At 46.9% G+C, this 17,241-nt stretch overlaps 1 protein-coding gene across 4 annotated transcripts in view; it reads left to right on the top strand.

Moving 5' to 3' along the window:
• The window catches only part of CAPN6 (calpain 6), a 73,056-nt gene extending 64,712 nt beyond the window's left edge, over window positions 1-8,344 (top strand). For 3 of the 4 annotated variants that reach the window (XM_072877272.1, XM_072877273.1, XM_072877271.1), the window contains exons 13-14: window positions 1,761-1,897; window positions 3,450-7,240. In XM_072877272.1, coding sequence (XP_072733373.1) covers window positions 1,761-1,897; window positions 3,450-3,632 — 320 coding nt within the window. In that variant the 3' untranslated portion in view covers window positions 3,633-7,240. Of the gene's footprint in view, window positions 1-1,760; window positions 1,898-3,449; window positions 7,241-7,657 lie in introns of those variants that run through there. The other variant, XM_072877274.1, reaches the window with a different exon arrangement.
• Window positions 8,345-17,241: the final 8,897 nt, after the last annotated feature.

The following is a 17,241-nucleotide window of genomic DNA, read 5'->3' as shown; positions in this document are numbered from 1 at the left end:
TGCTAATGATCAGATGTTGCTTTGCTCTTTGCCTTCGGCCAAAGTAGTTGACACCATTTCATGCAAGACCCCATTTTATTCAGATCCATTTTCCAAGTCTCTCTGCAAAGGGGGGAGCTTTTCCATCACTGATTACACAGCATGGTGCCGCCCCGTGCCCCAGAGCTAAATCCACACATTCAGTGACACAGAAAGTAATTGCCTATCAGAAAAGCCAATACGTTGCTACCTGCTATAGAAAGTGTGAGATGTTGTCAGGGTAACAGGCCTATCGCACGTCTGGCCAGGTATAATCATAGTGCAGCATATGGAAAAATCTGTTTCTTTCTCGTAAGTGGAATTAGCTCCTTCTGTTTCGGATGTAGCTGTTACGTGGTTTGTTTGCGTGAGATGTTGGTATCCATTCTTGTAAATGAGTGGCGTGTTTGAGGAAAATCATCGTGGGTATGAATTGTTAAAAAACGAAAGCTGCCTTAAAATTATGCTGCCTTATGGCTGTCACTCCAGTGGTGGCATTTTCAAGTAGATGGTGATGAAATGTGTGTAAGAAATGATCACGAGTCTGACTTACACTTACACACATTCAGTGGGTTTATTTAAAATCCATATCTAAAACGTAGCAAGGTGTGGAAAAACAGATATGCTGTCATTAACAATAGAAATGAACAGAAATAGTTGTGTTGAAATGCAAAAAAATGGTAGTGCCTGTGTTTAATTAAAAGTTAATTAGAAGTGGAATGGTCCATTCTATTTGAGGATAAAGACAACTGTTTCCAAATCAGTTCTTGCACCCTATTGGAATGAAAAGAAAATATCAACATTTACAACAAAGTAAAAATGTTCAGTGTAAAAACAACAAAGCATTTCTAGAATGTTGAATAAACTCAGTGGGTTATATATGATTAAAGTGTAGTTTAAAACATTAACTAGGACTTATAATAGATACAAACGCATTGTGATAACATAAACTTTAAAATTACATCAATCCAAACGATAGAACTGAAGAAATTGTCTCAGGTTCATGGGAATGAAATGAGAAACTGGGGAGGATTTGCTTTGACAGTTTCCCACAGAAAACTTTGTGGAAACCAGTGCACTCCTACAAAATGTTTTTGCATTTTTACAATATTTTACTTTCTGGAAAAGAAACTGCTTCTTGAAAACTACCTCCGAGCAGTAATACTCATATCAGAATACAGTAGACAGCACTTTCAAGCTAAGCAGTCTAAGGGTGGGCACTGAGATGTGCATTCAATGATCTAAAAGCAGTTCTCTGCAGTTCCTGTCCTTGCCCTCCATAGGAATTGTGGATGATGAACCGTTTTTACCTTCCATTTTGGCCCAGGCACCCAGAACTACGTATCAGATTGCGTAGGCACAGATGCATTTTGGCTCTCACATCTAGAGCAGTGTCGAGGAGCTTAGAGTGTCACTTTGAAGACTTTCTGTTAGATGAGCCAGGAGGATGCACAGCAAGGGAATGTGGAAAGATCGCAATCCCAGTCTAGGAGTGAGCTGGTTTCACAGCAAATGGTGCTTAGTTTCCAGCTCTGAGCATCCAGTTGTTACAAGAATGAGGTATTTCACCTCTGCTGGTGATGGGCAGCTAGCAGCGGATGTGGCGTGCTCTGGTGCCCTGTTCCTGTGCTCAGTAGCAGTGGTGCTGCCAGGCGCAGGAGGGGATTGCTTCTGCTGGGTTTCTGGGCAGGTCTCAGCTGCCATTCGGTGTCCTAAGAACTGTACTGCTGATTGTGTTTTAGGAGCAGATCCCTACGTGCTTATTAAGTGTGAGAACCAAAACATGCGCTCCCCTGTCCAACATGATACGACCAGTGCCATCTTCAACACACAAGTGATTTTCTACAGAAGGAACAACGACAGTCCTATCATTGTCCAGGTGAGATAAGCCACGCAGGGTGGGCTGCTAAAGGCAGGCAGGGGAGCACAACAGCATCTCTGGGCTTGATGTGTGCTAACTCTACCTTCGTATGGCTGATACCCAGGAGCGAAGCGTGAGAACCTCTGCTCCCCTTACTGGGCTGCCCCTGGAGCTGTTCAGCTGTTCTGCTGATTCTGTAGTCTAGGTCTCTTCCATAAAACAGCAACTGATGACACTTAGGGATCAGAAGGCGTATTTCATTCCAAGGCTTTGAAGGAATTTACAGAATTACCTTTTGCGTCATTTGGTACCTGACAAAATGGAGATAAAGAAAAGCCAAGTGTTGTCCAGAGTCAGTGTTTGAAATAAAACCAAAGCTAAGGCTACTATTAAGAAGTTTTTTACCTTGAATTCTAGTCCTGTGGGTACTAGATCACACTGTTTACCTCAGCACTAGTTGGAGAAACAGAGCTTGGTATTTACCTGAGGGCAGTCCAGGAAAACTTTGGGAGAGTGGAACGGCTTTTCAGTTTGATACACACAGTTTAGTATTAGACAAATACTAAGGACTATGTCTTCTTCATCAGTGTAGGGAGATGTTACAATGAATCTGTGAATCAATTAACTGTGGCACGTAAGTGCCAGAAATTGAAATAGCTTTATAGCGCTGTGTTGGAAGAAGAGATAAATTTCTGACTTTTCGCTGCCTAATGCAGTACTGGTGCATAGGACTCCTGAGCCATAGTACTGCTCTGAACTAATAGGTATATTCTACAAATATTATAAATAGAAGGAGGATGATAGCAGTGTTACCCCACAAACCACAGACTGTAGTTATGGAGGGAACTGATACAATAACTGATGGAACATGGTCTGTGTTCTTGGCATGTACAGGATTGCCTAATCCTTAGTAAAGATCTGATTGACACATGGGACCTCACCCCATCTCTCTACAGTCTGCAGCTCAAACATTTTGACTTTTCCAGGATAACTGAAAGTTAGATACTAACCAACTTCACAGACCAAACAAAGACTGGCATGTGAGACTAGCAGCAAAACCCACTGTTAATACCATTTTGGTTGCTGCTTGCTATATGCCCAACCCCATCCTGAGTAGTGACAAAGGACACGTCCAAGGACTCCAAAACTACTGCTGCCCCTTGCTCTAGCAGTGTGGACCTTGCTCTAGCACAGTCAGAGGAAAAGCCCTGAAGACACTGCAGAGGTGAGCACAAGCAGGCAGAGTAGCACAGACAGGCTGATTGCATCTAGGTTTTTACTGCTGATGAGCTCAAACAGGTAATTTTTATTCCTCTTCTAGGCAGGCTGTGACCTAGAAAGCAAAAAGCTGCATTTAGCTCCTTATTTGCATAGTGTATGTAAATGAGCATGCAAATCCAGAATCTCCCACATGCTCTCTAGACAATTAGCTAAATTTAGATGTACGCCCCCTCCTCACTGCTTTTTCAAGGGGTTAATGGGGGTGACCCTCCTCCAGCACAACCTTTTCAGGTGGAGTGTGAGAGAAGCACTGCTTCAGCTGGGTTTATTTCTGTTCCCTTGTCTCTAGGTCTGGAACAGCAACGTCTTGTGTGACCAGTTCCTCGGCCAGGCAGTGCTGGCAGCTTCACCCAGTGACCCCAGAGAACGGCAGACTCTGCAGCTCCGAGGGAGAGGCAGCCGAGAAGCAGCCGAGGTGCCAGGTCACATCACTGTCACGGTTTTTTCTAGCGATGACCTCGTGGAGCTATGAATACCAAAGCCCCGCAGAGCCAGACAGAGCTGTCACCTCGCAGCAGGGGGGCTTGTCTGTGCTTTCTGTGTGAATGACTCGGGAGCAAAGGTTGCACATAACCATAATCGCTTTAAAAAGAAAAAGCCCTCCAACTCTCCACATTATCATGGATAATGGGGAGAGAGGCTTTTAAAGAGGGAAAAATACGTATCTATACATATATATCTTAGTGATACAGCAAATACAGTAGAAGAGGGGCCAAACTAAATGTTAGCAGATAGGCTCATTAAGATGTGACCATCTTCCCCAGCAGCATTTTTCGGGAGCTCTCGGCACGTAAGCTGGAAGCACACGTGACTCTTCTCACAGGTTCTCAGCACGTCGTCATCTGTTCTCAGCAGCGGGACTGGGTGCAGGCAGGAATGGCTGCATCTCCCTGGTCACGTACCAGCAGGTTGGTGGGGTGGCAAGCACAAGGTGGATTCGCATGGCTTAGTCCTTGTTCACTGCCAGGCTGTATTTGGGAGTGGGATTTTTTTAAGCTTTGGATTTTTTTTCCCCATATAGGTATATAAAATTATTGATGAATTTCATTGTTATTGCTACAGATCAGATGTTTCTGTTCCTTGGCGAAAATAGCATTACTCAAGGAGTTCAGTCATAGGTCGTAGCCTTAAGACCAGGCATGCTATGGCAACGTTAAAATAGAAGGGCAGGTCTTGCAGTGCCTATTTGAACACCACAGCAAATAAGAGCTTTGCCCGCATAAAGGCTCTCAGATTGACCTTCTTATTCTTCTATTCTCCACCTCAAGCTGATGACTCACAAGTTGATATCTGTGGCCAAGAGAAGGGCACCTCACAATTCAGCTGTGGTTTTGCTCAGAGGACAAATTCAGTAATGGGAGCCTCCTTGCTAAGGAGGCTTTGTTTAATCCACATGATGCTAAAAATGGAATAACACTCCTTTTGCTTCATTAGATGTGATGCGTAGCACCAGACTGAAAGAGGACAACATTAGCTCATGACACGGATGGGTTTGTAAAACAAAGATGCTGTGCCCTGGCAGGTATTAGGTTTCACTCTCGAAATTTTGCATCGGTTTATTGCTGACAGAGCTGACGTCTTTGATGCAGTTTAACTTGGGTATAATGGAGGACAGGCAGGGTTTCCTCATAGCAGACATTTCTGTGTTGTCAAGCTGTGCAGTGATTCTGGCAGTAGGAGGCTCCCTGTGTTAGACCTCTCGGAAATGGATTTTATATGGTTGCAAATTCTGGTCTTGAAAGTGAAGCTAAAGGATGACTATTCTGCCTTTTGTACAGCCAGGAAATTTGGATTTCTGTGTACCTCGTAACCACTTCGGCCATTTTGTGCAATTTTTATAATTTATAAAATGGCCCTCAGTAGAGTTAATGTTTTCACAAAAGGTTGTGAAGTCTCCTCAGGGCTCCAAAAGGATAATTGCTGTGGTAGGAAAAAGCTTTCTCTGATATGTTTGAGATGGAATGTAAGGCTATGAATGATATTATACTGCCATCAGCTTAGTTGCATGTACCAAGTACCTAAATCCAGCTCTCTTTTTAAATAGCTTGGGCTCAAGCCATTTTGCACGCAGAGCATTTGTCAGATGTGAACTACATGTGGTTGACAGCCCACAGGCAAGTGTAATTCTTCTCTGTAAACTCATGGCTTCAGAGCTGCTTACTCGCAGATATGTGTATAAACTGCAATTTTTTTTTTAACAAAAGCATGAACTTTCTCATACAGACCAGAGCTCGGGCAAGCCACACAGGGAACCGCAACTCAGTCTGGGCCTGTCCCAGCCCTGCACTAAGACCTGTTTGCCTCGCTTTTCCTCAAACACTATCTTATGCCATGGTAGCTGCTTCTCAGCAGCGTGGCACGAGGGGTGACTGCAGCCCGTTGGCACGCCTTCACCAAATGGGTGGAGAGCACCATGCTGCTGTTCCAGCATGGTTAAAGGCCCGCACTGCAATTTGTGGGGCAGCAAGGTGTGCAGGAGAGCACACTGAGGCAGAGCAGAATAGGTCATGTCATATAACTCCCTTTTCAGACAGACTTTTCTCCAGGGGCCGTTCCGTATGAGACGGGTGCAGTAAGGAGGGGTTGGCTTGGCCAGCTGATTGATTTGGGTCAGTGTTTAGCCTGAAGAAGGTTCGTCTCAGAGATAGCACCCAGCATGGCCAGGCTGCTTTTCCTTCTGCGGACTGAGGCAGCCGGCAAGAGACCGGAGGCTCATGCCTCCCTACCCCAGTATTTGCCTGATCCGAGAGCTTGCCTGAGCTCATGGAGGGCACAAAGCCATCTCGCCTCCTAGCTGGAGGGGGATCCCTTGGCTGCAACCTTTGAGCCTCGCAGCCCTGGCCTCCAGCTCCCAGCACCATCACCCCTGCGTAAGTGTTGTCCCCAGCATCAGCGGGGCAGAGAGAGCTTGCCCAGCAGTTCTTTGTCATGTACAGCCTGACAAAGAGCGAAGTCAGGGTGGAGTGTATACAGGTGATGATTTTTAGGCCTTGCTAATTATGTCAGCTCAAGACATTCCCACCTGTGGTATGGGGGCACGGGGCCCTTGAACACCGGTGCTGGCCAGGCTGGAAATGGAGCTCTGTTGCTCTCTCCGTGTTGTCCTGAGGGTATTGCAGCCCAGTGCTGGTAGCTGTGGGAGGCTCAGGCATGCTGAGACCAAGCAGAATGTCTGTACCTCTGCATTTATTAATTTTTGGAAGTAGTTGGAGCAGACATGATTTGCCCATCAGCAGGAGCTGATCCAAGCTGGGAACACGACTGGCTGTGCTGATTTACAGAGGCTTCTGGCTTCTCCTCCCACCCGGGCACGTGGGAGATGGGAACAATCCCAGGTGAAGCCAAGGCACGAGCAGGTTGGAAGGGGCTTGCACTGCTGCCTGCTCCCTGCAAGGGAGGGAGCAGAGGGACGGTGCCCACTGCTCTGCGGCTCTTTCTCCTGTTGTACGTCTCGCCATGCACTGAAAGCAAAGCCAGCTCCATGGGTTTTCGGCTTACAGGGAAGGTAGATGTGCTATGTTTGAGATAAGAGGTTTGCCTTTTCAGACAGACACAGGAATTTAAGATCAAATGTCACCAGAGCTGGGCAGGATTTTTTAACAGTTAATTATAACTTGTGGGAAAATGAAGGGATTTTTTTTTGTGGGGGGACTGCATTTATGTACACACTTGGGCCACCTTCAGCAGAGAGTTTTGCCCCCCAAAAATTAAAACAGAGGTAAATAGTTGGAAAACGTTTGATTTTAACCTTTCTTTACTTTTCAATATGAAATGACCTAAATAAAACGTTAACAAAAAAAAAACGTGTTCAGTAATTTCTGAAATAAAACAGTTGGTTTCAGAGAAAAGAAATCATTCTGGGATGACCCCAAATTACATTTTTCTTCTCGAGCAAGCTGAAAAATGTATTATCTCAGCTGTTCACTGAACAGTTCCCCCCCCGCCTGCCTTTTACTTCACAACTGCTCCCCACTTTTCCCCGATGAGTTCCCAGCTCATTGCGGTCGCCATCGTACTGTAGCCTTCCTTGCTGTCCCTCACCCTGGGGAAGACCAAGCCCCAGGTCTGGGGACTCGTCCTGTCCCTGGCTGCACAGCAGCAGTGTCTCAGGAGTCCTGTCAGATATTACGGTGTAATTCAGACCCACTCTCCAGCCCTTGGCCCCAGGCAGAGTGCTATCTATATTGTTTACTTAAAATGCTATTTATTTTAGCGAAGCCCAGTTTTTGTCCTCACTGCTGTGTTCCCATTCCCTTTCCCTCCTCCCTCCACCAGGATGAGCTTTGTGAATCCTCCTGACTCTCCCCCGTTAGGCTTAGTCTGATGCTTATTCGTCTCCTCTGGTGCACCAGACCAGTCACCTCTGCAGGGAGTACTGGACTGCCTTTGCTGAGCACAGCGCACAGCAGCGCTGTTGGGGCTAGCAGAGCTCCACTCCACCCATGTTTTTGCTGTTTGTCTCAACTAAATCCTCACTGTTTCGAATTCTCACTCTAGGATGGCTGCAGGACGGATAGATAGCCTGACTCCCGCAGCGTCATCTACTGGTTGGGGTGCAGAGGATGGTCCCAGATGTTAACGGTGAGCAGCCAGAGCTGTAGCTTCCAGCCAGCATTTGTGAGTGTTACCGTCTCCTGCAACTTCTGGGGAAAACAACCGACGGTCGGTACTGCTAGGTCAGTACGGCCTGTATGGGCTGCGAGTTACAAAGGCTGAAGGTCTTTTCTACTCCAAAGCAGTCAGCATTGGGCCTGGCAGGTGCTGGGCTAGGAGCCCCAGCCCGTACCTTTGCATTTCTCCTCCTGCCCGTCCCAGGACCACCACGCTCGCGATGGCCTGGACGCGGGAAACGCTGCGCTGGGAAAAAGGCCCAGCGGCTGAGTTGGGTCTTCAGCCGGCGCGAGCTGCTCCCACAGGAGCGTGAGCTCTGCAGCCCCGCAGGGCCAGAGCCCCCCTCCTTTGGGGGGACCCCGTGAGGGGAGGCGTCAGGTGCCGCGCAGAGGTCGGTGCCCGGGTGCCCACGCACGGCGGTAGCCACGCCTGCTCGCCCCGTCTGCTGGCAAGCGTGCGGCCGGCCGGGCGAGGCCCCGCAGGGAACGCACCGAGCCACGGCCCCAGCGCAGGGCGGGCGGCTGCGCAGCTCGTTCCGCGTCGCGCGGCGGGGCCTGCTGTCCGCCGGGCCTCGCTGCCGAGCTGTAAGCGCACGCGTTCCCCAGCTGCCGGCTCCGCCCGTTGAGGGCCCAGCCCGCTCCCGCTGCCGCCGCGGGCGCCGCGGGGCGCTGGGGCCGGGGCGGGCGGGACGCCGCTGCCGTGAGCGCCCGCCGCCGCTGGGGGGCGCCCGCGCCCCGCTCCCGGCGCCGCCGCCGGCCCTGGCAGGAGGGGGCGGCCGCCATCTTCCCCCGGCGGCCGGGCGGGGGGCGCGGGCGGGGCCGCGGGCGTGGGGCGGCGGGGAGCACGGCCGTGGGGCGGGGAGGGTGCGGGGCACGGCCGTGGGGCGGCGGGGAGGGGTGCGGGGCACGGCCGTGGGGCGGGGAGGGTGCGGGGCACGGCCGTGGCGGGAGAGGGCTGGACCGGTACCTCAGGGCTCGGGGAGCCCGCTCTGTGGCGGTGCGACACGCTCCTCCCCCCGCATGTATTTTATATACGTGTGTATAAAACACACGCACACGGATCTGAGTGATCGCTGACTCTTCTGCGACAACGTGTCTACGTGTGTGTGTGTGTGTATATATAGTATAGATAGCGTGTGTTATATTGGTAGAATTTTTTCATTTTTAATATATTTTTTATATGTATATGGCTAGAGAGAATTACATGAAGGGCTCTGTGTGTGCGCACGTGTATGAGGATGCATATACACACGTATAAACTACATAGTACATAATTTATATAAGATACTGTACATTATACTATACACTATTTTTAATATATATAGTGTGTAACATTTATAGAAGGGTCTCTGTGTATATTAAATATATAAAAATAGGCAGCATATGATACAGATGGCTAGAGAGAGGGAATGTATTTAAGTGTCTGTATATGTGTATGCATATATAAATGTATGCTATCCTGTAGCTAGAGTGTATGTTATACAGTTATATAAGGGTCTTTTTATAGAAGGGTCTATCTCTTTTATATGCTTTTGTATATACGTATATATAACATGCATGGATAGTGAGCGAGAAAGTGTTACTAGTTATGTAAGTTGCTCGCATGCTTGTTCATGTAGATATAAAAAATATTAACAGATATACACACATAGCTATAGCTACATATATAGCTATATTAAAAATATATGGATGGATAGAGATTGTTTTATAATGGTTTCTGTATACATACATAGAATATAGAGAGCTACGTATTTGTATGGGAGCTATCTGTGTATAGCTAGATATACATAAAATATTTTCATATACATATCTAAACCTATCTATGTATAAAATGGAGTTACACAGTTATAGAAGGGTGTCTCCCCCCCATATATAGGGTGTGTGTATATAAAAAATATTTTTTATATATTAAATAATTTAATATATATTTTGTTTTTATATTTTTAATATATATATGGCTAGAGAGAATTACATGAAGGGCTTTGTGTGTGCGCATGTGTATGCACATGCATACACACACACATATACAATACATAGTACATAATTTATAGAAGATACCATACATTATACTATACACTGTATTATATATAACATTATACTATACACTGTATTATATATATATATGTAGTGTGTAACATTTATAGAAGGGCCTGTATGTATATATAAAAAGATATACTATATAATATATAGATGGCTAAGAAGGGAGCATTATGTAAGGGGCTATGGCTCGAGAGAGTTATATGGGGGGTTTTGCATGTGAGTGAGTGGGTGCACGCACGCGCACACACACATAAAATATACAAACTATGTAATGAGAGAGAGAGAGCGCGCCAGGGTGAGCGTGTGTGTTAGCTAGTTACATGGCTGTCTTTAGTGGGCATGTGTATTCATACACATACTATAATGTCTAGGGCTAGTGAGAGAGACGGTGTTCCCTGGTTATAGCAGGGTCTCTCTCTCATACGACCCCCCCCATATAATACGTACATGCATACAGAGTGGCGCCCTTCCTGATGCTATAGAACACTTTCATTCTGGCTACCGGCTTATGTTAAGAGTGTGTGTGCTCACGCGTGTGTAATTGCACACCTTCCCCACCCCTGTCTCTGTCTCGCTTGACGGCTCTATACAGTATAGAGTACATGTATGTCTATAGCACTACAACACACTTGCTATCTGGAAATATAATTTTTTATATATGTATTTATACAGTTGCATACACCCCCCCCATATAGCACTCCCTTGCTTGCTTTAGCAATCTCTATATTATATACATGTTTTGTAGCTGTATTTATATATGTGTAATATGTAGTATGTTATGTAGTTATGTAAGTGCCTCTGTGTATATACATCTAATACATAAAAATGTATGTCGATGGAGAGAGAATTATATAAGGGTCTCGCTGTCTATATAGAGATATTCTAGATATAAAAATATACCATATATACACAGCGAGCACATAACTATATAGCAGTCTGTCTATATACTATATCACATATTTTATTAATATGTAGGTAGGCTCATATACTAGTAGAGCTATGTGTAGCTATACATATCTGTATATATACATATAGAAATATATAGCTATATTACACATAGAATTATGGTATAGACTATAGTTGCTATAAAGATCATACATACATATCATACATAAAGATAGCAGAAGAGTGTGTTATATAGTCCCAAGGGTCTCACTGTATTTGTGTGTATACATGTAAAATGCATCTATAAATAGATCACTAGGGAGAGAGTATAAGGGTCTCACATATGTATCTATGTCTGTATATATGTCTATAAAATTGTATAGATATGCTATAATATAGATAGCTAGAGCGTGAGGTTTTTTTGTTCAGTTATATAAAGGTCTCACTGTATATCATATAAAGAAGTGTAAGGCTAGAGTGAGTTATATAGTTGCATAAGGCTCGCTCTGTAAATATATAGACAGGCATATATTTAATATATGTATATATTGTATATGTAAAGGGCTAGCATGTTAGTTACATAAGGGTCTCTCTGTGAGACCCTTTTATAACCATGCTTTCTCTCACCATCTACTTTTATTAGTGTTAGTAGCATTAGATCTATGTTATACACATGCACAATATAGCTACCAGTACATAATGGCATCACTCTCTTGCCATTTATAATAAATAAATAAATGAATGCATTTTTTTAATATATGGGTGTATGTGTGTATACATATTTTTATGCAGTTATAAAATACATAGTGTACTATAGTATATAGAGAGAACTAGAGAGTGTGTTATTTGTTTTGCTCTCTCTGTACTTATACATACGTATAGAGAGCTACTGTTACGTAGTTAGGTAAGGGTCTCGCGTGTGTGTGCGTGCACATATTTAAAACCACACATATATAAATTGCTGGTTATGTAGCTGTCTGAGGGGGCAGTACACGTACAGATACACATGCATAGCCCACCTAAAGCTAGCTAGGGAGCCTGTGGGTTATACGGTTACGTGAGGAGCTTTCTCGTGTGCGCGCACGTCTGTTTTGTCTCTCTTTTCCGTGGCCCGGGTGCAGCCCTTTGCTGCATGTGGGCCGTACCCCCCGGCAGGGTTTCCCCACGGGTGGACTGGCGAGCCCCCCGTGTTTCGCGGAGGCGGCCGTCCGGCCTTTCCCACCTCAGCCGCACCGGAGGAACGGCCCAGTGGGAGCCAGCGCTGCTGGAGCCGAGGGAGCGCGGCCGAGCAGGAGGGGACCCGCACCGGCCGCTGCAACAGTGAGAGCCGGGGCTGGGCTGGAGGAGGCATTTGAGGGGGGCCGGGAGGTCGGGCAGCCTCAGCGGAGCTCAGGACTGGTGGCAGCCGGTAGCTGGAACACCACCGGGACACGAGCCCTGCGTCAGTGGGAGACGGGACCTGGCGCGGAGGCCAGGCTGCAGTACGATGGAGCAGGGGCGCAAACCTTCACCTACCCGGGGGGCTGGAGCCCCCATTTCCCCCCGCTTCCGCCACTGTTAGCAGATAGGAGTGAAACCCTCAGAGCTGGAGCATCTGCTCGGCAAGACCGTGGCTATGCAGACGCACAGCAGGTAACGATGGACTCCCAGTCCATACAGTGGCGTCCAGGCTGCCTACGTACCCCTAACTCCGGCATCACTTCACTTCTGTGCAGGCAGCCAGGGGATTTTATCACAGCTCTGTGTGAGCAGCAGCACAAGAGCTGGAGTGACTGGTGTTCAATGAGCAGTTTTAAAGATTTCTGGGCAGGAAGTGTGGCGAATCACCAGCTGTGCAACTCCCCGTATTCATCAGGAGGGGGTGTTGTTTTTTTATAAATATGGAACAATGAAGACGCAACAGACCGAAGAACCACAGCACGCCGCGCATTTTTGCAAACTGGGAAGCAGTAGAAAGGCAGCCTGTCTGCTTTCACGGACACGAGACAACAAGGAGCCCCAGTAGCAGAGGGTAAAATGGGCTCGCGGCAGGTTAAGTCCCGTTTCATGACACCGTACGCTGGTGGCATAGGACAAAGCCACAAGCACCCACAGCCATACAGATGAAGCCTTTCTGCCTCTGCAGATGTATCTGCACCCAGCCCTGACGCTGTTTTGTCAAACAGACCAGCAAATCCTATAGGAAAAGCTGCAGTCACACAACCCGCTGGTATTTATAACTTTTATTTGCAATACTTTAGGTCCAAGTTTCAAACTGCAATATTTGTACACTCAAGACACAGTCATGCACAATCCATATTTCAATTTTCTATTGCTTCAACCACAATTTAAAATAACTTAATATTGGAAACAAAACCCAAAATCTTAAAAAAAAAAGGATGCTGAGGTCAGTAAGATGGATCCATGCCATCAGCACATTTACAAAGTAAATAACTTAGTTCTCTTTTTAAAAAGATCCGTTACCTCTTAATCCAAAGTTACAGAAGATTTTTCACTACACATTTGTTTTTTATCTTTTATCTTTTTATCTTTTTCTTTTTTTCTGTTTTTTCTTTTTTTCTTTTTCTTTTTTTAAACAGATAACACGTCCTAAAAAAGGAATGTACAGCAAAATGAGATACATTTCTGAGAAACAATGAAAATGTAGGCTCCTCCTCTGTTTACTTTTGTCTGGATACCCTGAAGGAAAAAAAAAAAATATCTAGCAGACACCAGCATAGGTGTAAACTGGTTGCTTCGGACTGAACTGGAGTTTAGCATTGGTTACATCCTGATCCAGTCAAGAGTTGCAGAATTCTTTTGCAGATCTTCCCGAACCGCGTGTCCGTACGCGCAGCACCTGCAGTGCGGACGCAGCCCCAGTGCACCGGAACAACTCCCAGTTATTCCCCCACTGAATTTGGGCTCTGCCCAAGAAGGAGGTGTTCTGGGGGCTACGGTCTCTGCAGTCCTTTGCTACTAGTTCCCATCTAGAGCAGCTCCCCTTCCACTTGCTTACCTGCTAAGGCAGATAGCGGCAGCTTATGAGTCGCACCTGAAGAGCTGAGAGGCTTTTTTTCCCTGTTGCTGTGCTACAGACTGATTTAGCAGCATTGCTTAACGCTAATATAAACAGTGTGACAAAAAAGCAATTGCTTTTGTGCACCTGAAGCTCAAAAGTAAAAAAATCTCAGCAGAGATGGATGTAAGAGATGTGCGTGCTTCATGTTTGCTATGCTGACCACTTCTGACCTGGCTAGCTTCGCATGATGGAGAATAAGAACGATGGGCAGCTCCCTTCCACCCGCTCAGCCGCGGGACACCTCTGGCCCCCGGTACCCAGGGCATTATCAGCACCCGCTTATTAATCAACCCGTTCTGCTGACATTGAAGCCAACAAGCAAATTCTCACTGACTTCAGTGGGAGTAGCAGCAGTGCCGGTATCTGAGCCCTAAGTTTATGGCTGGGCTGGACAAAGGACACACACAACACGCAGCAGCAAAAGGACCTGACTTGAAAACCAACAACCTGCCACTATTCCCTCGTATGTGCAATAGCATCACACCAGCCTGAGGCATCTGGGAGCCCTCAACGCAAGCATGGACAGGCCCTGGGCTCTTGGAGGTTACACACAAAAGGGAGGTGGTAACTCCCTCTCCAGACCAAGCTTACAGATTCAAAAGGCTGCTGTAAACAGTTCAAAGGGCAGAGAAATGAAGATCAAGCACTTCATCTGAGCCAGTTACAGTCTTGGTTAGCAGCCACTGAGCACAGGAAGAACAGGGGGTACAAGAAAGAGGGGCTAAATCAGTCAAGCACAGAGATTGGACAGAGCAAGGCCTGCGAGAGGTAAGATGCTGCTTAATTTCTCTCTTTAGGAAAAACTTTCAAGCCCCTGAAAGGAGTGAAGGACAGCAAGGAGGTGACACACAATAGTGATGGTCTCAGTTCATACACGTCCTCCCTCAGTGTTACAGAAGAAATTTGATTAACTGTGTTCTTCTCTGAGTAATCACATGTAGCATTAGCAGCTGAAGTAGTTGAAGCCTTAGGCTGCCAGAGCTGACAGAGTCAACTTTTTGATAAAAACTAATGCTGCTAACACAGAACTAGCTGAATCCAGAAGATAGAATCATAGAATCGTTTAGGTTGGAAAAGAGCTTTAAGATCATCAAGTCCAACCATAAACCTAACACTGCCAAGTCCACCACTACACCATGTCCCTTAGCACAGCATCTACACGGCTTTTAAATACCTCCAGGGATGGTGACTCAACCACTTCCCTGAGCAGCCTGTTCCAGTGCTTGACAACCCTTTCAGTGAAGAGATTTTTCCTAATATCCAACCTAAACCTCCCTTGGCACAACTTGAGGCCATTTCCTCTCGTCCTATCATTTGTTACCTGGGAGAAGAGACCGACCCCACCTCTCTACAACTTCCTTTCAGGCAGCTGTAGAGAGTGATGAGGTCTCCCCTCAGCCTCCTTTTCTCCAGGCTGAACAACCCCAGGTTCCTCAGCCGCTCCCCATCAGCCTTGTGCTCCAGACCCTTCCCCAGCTCCGTTGCCCTTCTCTGGACACGCTCCAGCCCCTCAATGTCTCTCTTGTAGTGAGGGGCCCAAAACTGAACACAGGATTCGAGGTGCGGCCTCACCAGTGCCGAGTACAAGGGCACGATCACTGCCCTAGTCCTGCTGGCCACACTATTTTTGATACAAGCCAGGATGCTGTTGGCTTTCTTGGCCACCTGGGCACGCTGCTAGCTCATATTCAGCCAGCTGTCAACCAACACCCCCAGGTCCTCTTCCAGCAGATACGAGCAGAATGAAGAAGATAAGGACCAAGGAGACAATTCCAAGAGAATGAAGTAACTTCACAGAAGGCCAGCCCAGCGACAGTGAAAACCAGTAAGAAATCAAGAGACCACCGACCAGAATTAAGTGATTGGACTTGGGGTTGGACTTGGGGATTGGGTGATGGGTGGTATGGGTATAACAGAGGTGTGAACTGGGGTAGGGGTGCCTCTCTGGAGGCACCCAGCCTGAGCTGCTCGAACTAGTAACAGAGGAACTGGAAACCTTCACTCAGACCTCGCATCACTCAGCGGGATCCTAGGGTTGGACCCTGTTACGTTGGCCGGTGCGCGTAAACCTGTAACACCAGAGTTGTGATTCAAAGGTGTGTGCGCATGTGCCCAACGGCTCTTCTGACCTGCATTCACGACTGCCAACTCAGGCCATTGCGCCCAACCGCAGTCCTTTTGGCTTTGTACGTAAACTGGGCAAAGGCAAATGTTGCTAGCAAGCCTCGCAGAAACCGAGCGTGATCCCCAAGCAGCTGTGAACATGGTGCCACGCCATTAGAGCGGGAGGCATCTGACACACAGATGCTGAAGCTGATGGGTGGTCTGCTGGGACACTGTCTAGTGCAACCACTGTGCTCACAGGTTATTCAAATGATTAGCAGTTTTCCATATTATCAACTTTAATGATATTGCCCCCAGTTTCCTCAGTCAGGGTCAGATTCTAGCAGAACACAAGCGCTTGCTTGGGAGAATTGCTAAGCAGAGAGAACAAAGTTTGCAGGCTCATACCCACAGAGCGGTCCGAAGGGCACCCACGAAGAGCATGTAAGCATCCCTCCTTCTCTTTCCCGGAATACCATTTTTTCTTTTGAGATGGCTCTTGTCACCGAAGGTGCACGCAACCTTTGGTAGGCTCAGGCCAGTGATGGTTTATACACAATGATGCACGCCTAGGATTACGGCAATCTGCTCTAAACCGCATCCAAAGAGAAGATGTATAAGTGAGATTCTGCAAACTTTGGCCAGAAAAAGAAATTACCCTGTCAGCTCAAGGACAGACACAAGCAAAGAGAAGTTTTAAGGATCCCTGAATTGCAAATCACACTCAAGGAAACCTTGGATGGTTTCTGTTGAAACACAAAGGTTGTCCTTTGCCCAATTCCTGAAAACTGGGGGCTAAAATTAAAGATATTATCTGGTTAGGGGAGGGGGGGGGAGAAAAGAAAAGTTGAACACTTGTATTTATGGGTCTTCATCAGCTTGCCCCACCACCCAGCACTAAGTTGCTGCACGCCTGCACATGAATGAACAGCAGTCCACTGGGAAGGTGTGTGGTGGCCCACTAACCGCTAACTTGATAACATTTAGCAAGGCGAAGCTGGCATTAGTGTGCATGCCCTGGATGTCAAGCAAAGAAACGCTGGCTCCTGTCTTTAATGGCAGGTGTTACAGAGCGCTCTCTGGCTCTTTGCTCGCTGGATTTGCTCACGACTGGACTAAGAAATACATGTATTTACATGCTCAGTACGAGGAATATTCAGTAGCCACACCAATGACTATATACTGGAAATAACTGCCATACAGACAATAGGGTATGGTGACATTTCCTACAACTGGAGGACAGGAGACAGGTACTTACTTCCCTTCTTGTGGTGACTGGAATGTGCTTCATTTTCAGTGGCAGGACATGGGGGGAGACTGACCAAAAGACCTGCCAAGGTGCAGCCATTGGCCTCAAAGAAACTCAGCACAAACAGCTAAAA

Source organism: Ciconia boyciana, chromosome 12, assembly GCF_034638445.1.
Source record: "Ciconia boyciana chromosome 12, ASM3463844v1, whole genome shotgun sequence".
Classification (NCBI taxonomy): Eukaryota; Metazoa; Chordata; class Aves; order Ciconiiformes; family Ciconiidae; genus Ciconia; species Ciconia boyciana.
This window is presented reverse-complemented; position numbering and strand designations above follow the sequence as displayed.